The 11,832-nt window shown below is 43.9% G+C and overlaps 1 protein-coding gene across 1 annotated transcript in view; it reads left to right on the top strand.

Annotated features, from left to right (window-relative positions):
- The first annotated feature begins 2,181 nt into the window (after positions 1 to 2,181).
- Positions 2,182 to 11,832, top strand: part of vat1 (vesicle amine transport 1) — a 27,969-nt gene continuing 18,318 nt past the window's right edge. Inside the window, exons 1-2 of the mRNA XM_048245685.1 lie at positions 2,182 to 2,926; positions 8,519 to 8,726. Coding sequence (XP_048101642.1) covers positions 2,498 to 2,926; positions 8,519 to 8,726 — 637 coding nt within the window. The 5' untranslated portion in view covers positions 2,182 to 2,497. The remainder of the gene's footprint in view (positions 2,927 to 8,518; positions 8,727 to 11,832) is intronic.

The raw sequence follows: 11,832 nt of genomic DNA, 5'->3' as shown, positions 1-11,832 counted from the left end.
TGGCATGCTCAAGCTTGCATCCTCAAGAGACTCTGTGTGACATTATGTGTGTCTCTGTGTGTGCAAATACATGTATGCACCCACTTGCTCTCATCACAACTCAATTTGCCTGTGTGTGTGTGTGTGTGTGTGTGTGTGTGTGTGTGTGTGTGTGTGTGTGTGTGTGTGTTCAAATCCCTGTGTTTTCAAGGCCATGGTCTCCTCCACATTACTCACAGTAGCTAACCCACTTCAGCTGAAATCTGGTGAAGAAGCAGCTCACATGTGTCTGTGATACCTCCACATTAGATACAGTAGCACTAATGGATCCACTCAAATAAACATGAAGCTAATATGTTTATAAATAAGGAATAAAGCCTACTCCAAAATGATAATTAAGGTCTGTGCTTTCATTTACTGTCCGAGGTTATTGATCTGCCTGTTAAGGCCCATGTGATAGATTGTTTCCTGCAGGATCTCCCAGTGGAGGTGAACTGAACCGACTCCAAGCTTGAAGCTGCACTAGGCTCAGCAACTCCAAATAAATGGCAGTCACATGAGTAACCCATAGCCATTGCCAAAGGGCAACATAAGCAAACTTTTGGCAATGTCTGTCTCCATTTTCCATGCTCAAAAGGTGGACATGCATTTCATCACACTGGAAGAATTTCACAAAGTGATCAGTTCAAATAGAAAAGAGAGCACCTGAAGTGGAAAATATCTCTCTATCACACACCATTATTATCACACTGGCCATGTCCCACTGTTACATCTGTGCACACAGGAAACGTAAGGTCTTGTTGTGACAGATCGTTTTTTCTGACTTACAGCTCAATTCACACCATGTGATACACCATACACAGCACTAGTCACTGAGCAACAGAACCATGAGGCAGGGTGTGTGTGTGTGTGTGTGTGTGTGTGTGTGTGTGTGTGTAGGCAGAAGGACCAAAAAAGCCATGTATGTTCACTTCCTATTCTTGCCAGACTGTTTCCTTTCCTTTCACCTTTGACTAGCTACTGATATACTGAATACTTTTACTGCCTATATCCTCAAGAGGCATTGATTGACATTGAGTGATTTATTGACAATGTTGTGTGATTGATTGACAAATACAGTGTATTTATCTGTGTGTGTGTGTGTGTGTGTGTGTGTGTGAGAGTAGGTAAGTAGTTATAATAGGGTTTTGTTTGATAGCATTTTTCTACCACAGTTATCTGGAAATTCAGTCAGGATGATGGTCATGGAAATCAGGAAACAGACTTTATTCTTTCAGTGATGCGCATCAAGGGAGAGAAACAAGCTTCACCCAGAAGATTCACCCATATCTCTAACTTAACAGGGAAATAACCTATACTTAAGTATGTTACAAAGGGGATGTGACCTCTTGTTCTAACTCTGCATGAATATGTAGTAGATGTATAGGTCACACGGGCTGATCCTCCTTGACGGTCACTAATCACGAGGACCCCACCTTGCACCTGACCAAATGTTATGCTAATCGAATAGTGTACTACGGCTGCTCCAAGTGTAGAGTACTTGGAGCAGCCATAAGCGACAATGGGAAGGTGTGAAAGCCCCCCATTCCTGCACACCATAGTATCTATAAACAGAGGTGCTCAGAAAGTTTTCCTTTCAGTCCTTAATCTAAATCTACAATTTAGACAAGAGAAAGAAATGGGGAGCTAATAGACATAAGACATATACAGAAGGTGAATGTATACAGCAATAGAGAGAGTCTGATTCACAACTCTTTCATGTTGGAAGTCACTGTGTACCAATTCAGGTCATGAGGAATAGAAGGAATAAATAGACATTTCCTGTGAAACCAGAAGTCACCCACACAGAAGTCCTGGCATACATTATTCAAGGAGAGTGCTATTCTTAAGCTATATTTTTAGCACTCAGAAATGAAAGATAAGCCTTTTAAAGCCATTTCTTGGATGTTTTATCTATATGTGGCATATTCTATATAATTTTGCTTATAAAAAAACAAAAACAATGACCAATCCTCTTTCTAGGCAAGTATCTTAAAAACATAATTATATCATATTATAATAATATTATATTAATTAAACTACGCTATATTCTTTCTCCAAGCTGGATGGGCAGGTCCCTGCATATACCGTGTCTGGCAAATGAATGCCGATCCTCTTCAGAATCTGGTTTCCGGGATTTCTAGACTACCCCAATCGCGTCCCACACAATTATATAGACGCACAGACTCATACACTCTTTGTGAAAACGCGGAGTTCTGTTGTCAACCTTCGGGTGCAGAAGGCGTCGCACAGTGTCCGCTATTTTCCTGTAGTCTTCTGACTAACGCACTTGGCGCTGATTAAGAAGAGAAACAGCTATTCTTACAGCCTATTCTTTCTTTTGTCTATCTGTTTAACTAAGTTTATCAGAGACAGAGACGCGCGTCTGAAATTAATTCAGAAAGACTTGAAAAAGATAAAGAACATCTAACCACCTCAGTGTTCCTGCTGCTAAATAGTCCCACGTACACTTCTGAAAATGTCTGGCGAAGACGCACCAGCTCAGCAGCAAAACGCCGAAGAGCAGAAAAACCAGGAGACAAAAAAACCCGCTGAGGAGCCGAAAGCGGAGACCAAGCCAGACTCTCCGCCCGCCAGCGCCGCTACTGAGGCTGCAGCCGCCCCAGCAGCGGCAGAGAAGGCGCCAGAGGAGGAGGCTTTCACCTACAGGTCCCTGGTCCTGACTGGGTATGGCGGTTACGATAAAGTTAAGCTGCAGGTGAAGAAGGGGAAACCGGCCCTGAAGGCCGGCGAGGTAATGGTGCGGGTGAAGATGTGCGGGCTCAACTTCGCCGATCTTATGGCTCGCCAAGGGCTGTACGACCGGCTCCCGTCCCCGCCCGTTACGCCTGGGATGGAGTGCTCTGGGATAATCGAGGCTGTGGGGGAAGAAGTGACGGATAGGAAAGTAAGTAGACTAGACTACGGTTCTCTGTCGCTTTTTCTATGTTTACTCAGAAAATGCCACGTTGCATTCATAGGTAATGGTACAGGCCAATTTCTAAAGATCTGATTCTCATTGCATCTCCTTTGAAAGCGGTCCATTACTGCCATCGGTCCTTTTTGGGGCGTGACAGGATTTGATTTGATGATTTGTTACTCAGTTATGGTCAGTAATGGCTCTTAGTGTTAATATTTTCAAACACATTTTGTTCAATCAACTTTAGATGAATTACCCTAAATGGGCTAGCCGGTTTGCATGTGCTCCTCATTGTGATCAATTGTGGGCACAATAACCTAGGTTAACCTTATCTCTAAATTACTCCGTACGAGTTATTGGTGCATAAAGGGTCGCTAAACGTTTAACGGATGACCGGACGCACCATGGCTTGCGCGTCCATCATCGCGGCTTTGACTTAACAAGTGGAAAGTTACAACCAACGCCTCCCCCTGCCTCCAGCCTCTCCCCATTATGTATTGCGCGAGGCCATTCCACTAGGGCACCTTTAATTGGCATCGAATTGGACGGTGTCAAGAGCCAGCCGGCCAGCGCCCTTTGCTTCCCCCTCCTCACACGCGCTGCTCAGGATGCAAGCTGTCTGTTGGTGCGCACCTAGATTGACAGCTCCGAGAGAGGGAGTCACACCCATGGGAATAAGTACTAAAAGGGTGACTGGTGAGACGGAGAGCGGGTGCATGTCTGGCTCTGCAAACAAGCTGGCCAAAAAGTAGAGTACTTAATCACGGTTCTATCGAATACATGCATTATTTACTTAAAATGTTTTGAATGGGCTGAATGTCGACTAAATGAACCATGATTCATAGGCACAATAACGCACTTGTAACCTATTGTGAATAAGGGAGGGGTGTGTGATGCGCCCGCGTGGTGGCTGTCACCGGCGCCTTTTGTTTTAAAGCTCAGGCGCGCACACACACACACACACAAGCATTCACACTCACAGAGACGCAGACGTACGCACGCAACGCACGCATTTATCTCCCAAAGAAAAGGGCGAGGCGCGAGACTGTCCAGACAGAAAATAAAAACTGCTGTAGCCTACACGTTCTTTGTCACTCACCCCGCGCATTGTGACTGCAGGGGAGCCTCCCTAATTTCACTTATAAGAGACCGGGGGGCAGCCTAATAAAACTAGGAGGTTATAACCGTCTGTAAAGGTTAACGTTTTGATGATAAGAGGCAGATATTTGAAATGTGTTATAGTCCTGTCGATTTGTTTTATATTAGACTATTTTGCTATGTAGGCCTAAAGAATCAGTCACAGACAGGTTGGGCAGACCAAAGCTTTAGCCAAAGTGCATTATAACAAATTTTGGGGCCATTGCATTTTCAACACTTTGATTAGTTACATCAATTACACAGGATTTAGAGAGCCATCGATGGGTACCATAGCCATATCCCCCTCTCACTGTCTCACACGATGAGTCATGTGTAAGTGGTCCTTACTTCGTATCCATGGCGACAGCTCATGGCAAAAAGCTCCCTCTCTCTCTCTCTCTCTCTCTCTCTCTCTCTCTCTCTCTCTGGATTATCTCTGAAAAGATCAGACCAAAACAGCAAATGGACTTTCGTGGTGTAGCCTTGTGGTGGTAGAAGGACCTTGGTAATCTCTGGCTCAGAGAATGGATTGGTGTGTGTCTAGCATGCTGTGTTCCTCACTGGTGGTAGTGGTAGGGCTGTGTAAGATGCTGACTGATAGTGTTATTTACAAGATAATCCTGCCCCCATTCATTCCTTTTGTTAAATTGGATTAAAAGGTCATCACTCAAGTCTCTCTCTATGAGACAATGTGCTAGCCCCCCACACACACACACACCCTTCCCCAACACACACACACACACACACTCTCTCTCTCTCTCTCTCTCTCTCTTTCTCTTTCTCTCTCTCTCTCTCTCTCTCTCTCACACACACACACACAAGTCATGTGCATAGTTATGTATTGGTATTTTTTCTCAAATGTATCTGGCTACATACTCCCAAATACTGCAGTACCACTTTGTTTCTCTATCTGTGTGTGTGTGTGGTGTTAATCTCTATGGTCAGAGGATGAGACAAGAGTACAAGGACTAGGGCATTAAAAGGCCCATGATATCACTTCAAATAACACAGACGGGCAGAGAGGGACAGCATGGGAGACCCAGTTAAGGAGACACAGAGATAGTACTATATGTGTCTCTCATAACAGACTTTCCATTAGATTTAGATGTGTGTGTGTGTGTGTGTGTGTGTGTGTGTGTGTGTGTGTGTGTGTGTGTGTGAGTTCAAGTTGTTTTTATCAGGGCTTTAAGACACATCTGTTCTCAATTATCTTGCTACGTCCCACATTGTCAGTGTGGTATTTCCTCCACCTCTGTCTCTCTGCCTCTCTCTCTCTCCCTCTCTCCCTCCCTGTCCATCTCTCTCCTTCTCTTTCTGTCTCCCTTTCTTTCTCCTCTCCTCTCTGTCCATCTCTCTCTCTTTCTTTCTCTCTCTCTGTCTCTCTCGTTCTCCCTCCGCTTGCATTTATGGTGTATGTGTTGCTCTCTCTCTCTCTCTCCGATTTGACAGACAGCCATAAACAACAGTCTGACAGACTCGGCCAACTCAAAGATGGACACAGTCCATTTCTATAGTTCACTGTTCTGCAGTCTCATTGTAGTGAAAGCTTTTCATACAGTTCTACATGGCTATTCATGTATAATCGTCAACATTCATTTTGGATGTTGGAAATAAAGTAGCTTTGGTTTGTGTCTACATTCCTAGTGTCTTTGTGCGTGTAGTGATTCTGCTCTGCTGACACGACTATTGATTAGGGCTTCCTATGGGTAAGGTGGGTGTTGGCTTGACGTGGAGACCACAGGTTTATTGAGCCGCTAGTCGTGTAGTTTGGGTGGGGATGGACAGCTAGAGAAGAATGACTAAAGGAGGAGAGAGCAGGATATTAAAACGCAGGGACTCATTGTATGAGCAGCAGTGTCACAAGTCAGCCATTTGGCCTTCAGTAATGCCTTCTCAGCTGAATAAAATGTGTGTGTGTGTGTGTGTGTGTGGTGAGCAGGGGGTGGGGGGGTAGCTGCATATGTCAATAATCCCTGGTCCTTGAGTGTTGGTGTGTGGGTGGGTGCCTGTGTGGTTGTGTTTGTACAGTGTATCTCTGTATGGTGGATGAAGACAGATTTCCTCTAGAAGCTCACTTGTCAGATTGTACCGATTTTCACGGTTCTGAACAATTTAAAAATGCTAAGGGGGAGTCGGTGAGTTTCAGAGAGAGTGGAGAGGGAGGCACAGATTTACCGGTTTGGAAAAAAAGATGAGCTAGGGCGTGAGTCGGAGAGGTAGAGAGAGAGAGGGAGAGAGAGAGAGAGGGGGAGAGAGAGAGAGAGAAAGGAGGGTAGACAGAGACATTCTCTAATTGGGGCTGATAGACTGTGAGGCCAATGCCTCCCACTGGCCCATTTGTTTCTGTGGAGTGTGTGTGTGTGTGTGTGTGTGCGTGTGTGTGTGCGTGCACACATCTAATTAGGATTTCCAGTTTTCTTTTAAAAATTACCTTCTGTTTTGTGACTATATAGTATGACGAGACATAATGGTCTGAATTTTGCATTTGTCTGTGTGTGTGCCTGTCGTCGAGGGAATGCTTGTGTGTACCTGTGTGTACACGATGGGTGTGTGTGTGTAAGAGAGAAGAGAGAAAGTGTGTGTGTGTGTGTGTGTGTGTGTGTGTGTGTGTGTGTGTGTGTGTGTGCTCATTCCCGGGAGGAGAGAGTGCTTGTCTCATGCTCGTTCAGGGGGAAGAATCTGGCAGTGCCACTGATGAGAAGCGCTCCGCCAGAGAAAAGAGGAGCCTGTTATCCTCCTCTGCTGAGAACCAGAGAGAGAGACAGAGAGAGGGAGGGGAGGAGAGGAGGGGGAGATAGAGAGAAGAGATGAGAGGGATAGAAGGGGGAGACTTGAGAATGACAGACAGTCTAGATGCATAGCAAGGATAAGACATGCTGTGTTGCATGACATTATCCTTTTATATAGTAGGCTTTGTATCTATTATTGAGATTAAACAGAATATTAGGTCAAGAGGTTTCTCTGTGTCTATTTGTGAGTATGTGTGTGTGTGTGTGTGTGTGTGTGTGTGTCTGGTTTGTGTGTGTGTGTGTGTGTGTGTGTCTGGTTTTCTTCTGGCCTTTATGCCTGTCTATCCATGTGCTTCTTTGTGTCTGTGTGTGTCTTTGTGTGTGTGTGTGTGTGTGTGTGTGTGTGTGTGTGTGTGTGTGTGTGTGTGTGTGTGTGTGTGTGTGTGTGTGTGTTTGATGTGTGTGCAAATAAGACAGAGAAGGGGGAGTAGCTTTTAGGAAGTATTGTAGAATGCAGAGCTAGGCTGAGTTTCCTGTGTCTCTGTGCTCAGGAGGAAGTTTATAGTGTGGCTCTTCCTGTGTGTGTGAGACGCTGCAGCCAAGGCATTGTGGGACGTGACCCTGGGATTGAGGAGATTGTCAGGATGAGCCAGCGTCCTGCCACTCAGCAGCCCCCTTTCAGATATCTGGCTACATACACACAAAACACACACACACACACACACACACACACACACACACATAACTAGACACACCCACATGCACACATGCATACAAACACACACACACACACACACACACAACACACACACACACACACACACACACACATACAAATTGATGGATGAGGCACTTACCCTCCCTAATCCTGAGGGAGTATTCCTGTGAATGTCAAAAGTGGCAGATACAGAGCCTTAATCCAATAAAGCTGAGCAGCGCTGATCTTAACATACCAGTTCCCACCGCACCTGCAGCCTGGAGCTCCTGCCGCTTGTTCCAGTCCTTCTGACATTCTGCTTGATGATGCCGAGGTTAATCAATGCCCAAATCCACAATTTGCCTTATGTTTGTTGAAGAAGACTTTGGAATAGGCGTTGCAAGCACAGTCCCTTTTTAAACTTCCCAACTTCTTTCCCTTCTAATGTTATCTCATGGACAGAAGACAAATCTGCACATTCAAATCTTTTGATCTGCAACCTTTCAGTCAGAGGCTCTCTTCAATCTGACCTTCTTCTTCTATTGTTATTTTAGACATGCTGTTGGTAATGGTAGATAACAATAGATATAACAATATAGAACATTTAACAAAATGATCTCATGGTCTACCATCACCTAGGATGCTGGGCTAGCGTGCAGTAGCCTGAAAGTTGTGGGTTCAATTCCCGGCTTCCACCGCTGTGCCCTTTAGCAAGGCACTTAACCCCAAGTTGCTCTGGGGACAATGTAATCCCTTGTAATATAATTGACATATATGTAAGTCACTTTGGACAACAGTGACTGCTAAATGTAAATGTAATAACAGCATTACTGAACATCACTACTAAATGGCCTTTATTTTTGGTTGCCTGCAAACAGTAGAGGTGTTTCTCAATCTTGCTGCCTAAAATACTGTTGGTGTTTCCTCTTTTGGTGCATGTAAGATAGTCAGCCTAATGATTTCCCTATTTTGCCTGTGTGTGTGTGTGTGTGTGTGTGTGTGTGTGTGTGTGTGCAGGTGGGCGATAAGGTGCTGGCCCTGAGCCGCTGTGGGATGTGGCAGGAGGTGGTGGTGGTGCCCACCACACACACCTTCATCATGCCCGAGGGGATGAGCTTTGAGGAGGCCGCAGCCCTACCTGTCAACTACATCACTGCCTACATGATGCTGTTCGACTTCGGACACCTGCGCCCCAACCAGAGTGTGCTCGTCCATATGGCTGCAGGTTGGCTTCTCTTTCTTTCTTTCTCTCTTTCTCTCTCTCTCTCTGTGTATGTGTGTGTGTGTGTGTGTGTGTGTGTGTGTGTGTGTGTGTACTTTTGTCTTCGCGGCAACGTGTAATACATCTTGTTATATTTGCATGTGCATATCTTTGTCCTTAGTGTAAGAGCATTTCAGTTGTGTGTGTGTGTGTTTAGGTGTGTGTATGCATGTGGGTGGGTGTTTTCATTTACAGTAAGGTTGTTTTCTGGCCAGCCAGGTGTGCGTGGGAGTGGGAGAGGAGTCTGTTTCTGTCAGACTAGCAGGTGCAGTGGTGTAGTGCGGGGCAGAGCTGCAGGGCTGCAGGGCTGTCACCATTTAGAGTGTGGCTATGTGCGCAACACACCCGGGTCCAGAGGGGGTGATAGGCTTACACAGAACTGCAGCTGCCTCAGTGTCCACTCTGCAAAACACTTCTCTCTCTCCGCTGCTCTCCTCTGGGTCTCTTCTTGTGGCGAAACGTATTGTTGTTGGAATTTTTGGGTGGTGCTAGTGTCTGTACAACGTGCGTGTGTGTGAGAGTGTGTGTCTGTGTGTGTGTGTATGTGTCTGTGTGTGTGTGTGTGTCTGTGTGTGTGTGTGTGTGTGTGTGTGTGTGTGTGTGTGTGTGTCTGTGCATTTGAATGAGTATGTTTTTTTGTATGTTTGTGAGGAACAGATCCTACTGTTTGTGAGAAAATTATGCATGACTTGTGAAGTATTGTTTACCACAGCTAGTTCACCTCCTTGATAGGCCCAACCAGGTCTGAGGCTGAGCTCAAATCCCTAAAGGCTCCTTGAGAGATTATAAAGATGAACAAGGGCCAGGGCCGTGATAGTGATCTCACTATGAAGATCCTCTCCACTGATCTCATTTCATTCTGTACTCCACACCTTTAAACCTGACTGGCTCAGGAATGGAAATTTCAAAGACAATAATTTACTACTGAGTGGCCAGTGAATTTGACTATTTGTCAGTGTCTGGTAGATGTTTGCATTTTTAAAAGTTAATTTCCAACTCTGTTGTAGCTGTATATCAAATCACTTCGTAACAAAATCACTGAGCGGAGAATAGTTCAACTACACAACGGTGATTATGTTGATTCCCTTGTAGAACATTTTGAAATAGCTAACAGGAGACATCACTGTTGCACCAACTTTTAGGTTTTAATCGCTGCAAGATGGCGTGTCTTAGTCACACCAATGAAGTTTTAATGTAGTGCTGTTACTATATGTAGCATCAGTCAGTGTGCTATTTACCTGATGCCAGTTGGCTAATTGTGTCAATACAGATATCTAGCTAGCATAGTGTGTCATAGCATGCAACTCTCTTAATAGCATTTGAATAGTGTCATAGCATGCAGCTCTCTTAATACCATTTGAATAGTGTCATAGCATGCAGCGCTCTTACAGTTTTCAATCGCTAACAAGCGCTTACCCATACTCCAGATACTTTTTCTAAACTCTTAACACAGACTCACACCTACAAAACACAACTGGCCAAATGGATAATTTTCCTTTTCAAAAACACATTTTGTTAAATATACTAACACATCTTTCTCTGCACAGACTAACTTTACCAAAGCACTGGAAATCTGACTCAAAATGAAATTATTCTGTCAAAGAATAACACTTGTTTTCACAAGGTACATGCAGTCAATTAAAGTACACCAGGTTCCAAAATACTGGCTATTGTTGACATTACAAAAACTGCATAGACTTTTGTGTTTCAGTTTTACAGGTATTTGTATGCAATTGTTACACTAAGTTTCTTGGTTGGGAACTGTATGTCCACATGTTATGTTCACATTCAAAAGCATTCCAGTAAAAAGCAAATCGTTGTTTTCCTTTACTGGTTGCTACAGGAGGTACAATAGAAATACTGTTTACAGTATGATAGAACAGAAAAAGTTTTACAGTATTGCAATGCTTACTGTGAACAAAATATCCATGAAACACACAAGCATTCTGAACAAAAAAACAACAGCAAAAAACCCAGATAAAAAGGGGGGAGCTAACAAAAGCACAAAATTACTGTACAGTATCTAATCTCGATCTTCTGGGTTAGGCCACATGTTTTCATCAACATCACATTGATTACATGGTCAATGATAGTGTCACGAATTTCACCACTGACAACAGTTCCTGCAGCCAAATGGAATGCCACCACCACGCATTCTTACACCTCTACCTTGCCCTCTTCTTGGGCCTGCTCTTCTCCCTGGCCCTGCTCCTGCACCTCTCACTGCATCTCTCACTGGGCCTGCTTTTCTCCCTGGGCCCCTTGCTCTTATTCTTCCTTGTCCAGACATTACAGTGTTTGTCTCTTTCTGTTTCTGTTTCTAAAAACATTACTCCTCAAAGTCCTCCTTTTACTGTGTCAGTGTAATAGAACAAAATAACCCCTGCCACTGAGTCTAAGCCAGACTGGAATTAGCTGTGGTTGGCCCAATTTACCAAACATAAATCAGTTGTGTGTTAATTAATGAATTGTTTGTTTATTATCAGCTGAGACTATTGTTTTTGAACTGATATCATTGCAGAAGCAGAGGTACAAACGTATGTTAGCGAAAAACTGTAATACCATTTGAATAGTTCATAGCATGTAGCTCTCTTAATAGCATTTGAATAGTTCATAGCATGCAGCTCTCTTAATAGCATTTGAATAGCAGCTCTCTTTAATAGCATTTGAATAGTGTCATAGCATGCAGCTCTCTTACTGTAATACCATTTGAATAGTTCATAGCATGCAGCTCTCTTAATAGCATTTGAATAGTTCATAGCATGCAGCTCTCAATACCATTTGAATAGTTCATAGCATGCAGCTCTCTTAATAGCATTTGAATAGTTCATAGCATGCAGCTCTCTTAATAGCATTTGAATAGTGTCATAGCATGCAGCTCTCTTACTGTAATAGCATTTGAATAGTGTCATAGCATGCAGCTCTCGTAATAGCATTTGAATAGTGTCATAGCATGCAGCTCTCTTAATAGCATTTGAATAGATCCTGTCCTGTGACCAGTGGCCAGACTTCATTCATTTAAATTATTTCTTTAAAAGATAAGCTCCATTATGATTAATTATCATGAATA

The sequence above is a fragment of the Alosa alosa genome, chromosome 6 (genome assembly GCF_017589495.1).
Source record: "Alosa alosa isolate M-15738 ecotype Scorff River chromosome 6, AALO_Geno_1.1, whole genome shotgun sequence".
NCBI classification, from domain to species: domain Eukaryota; kingdom Metazoa; phylum Chordata; class Actinopteri; order Clupeiformes; family Clupeidae; genus Alosa; species Alosa alosa.
The sequence above is the reverse complement of the archived record's forward strand: the minus strand, read 5'-3'. Positions and strand labels throughout refer to the sequence as shown.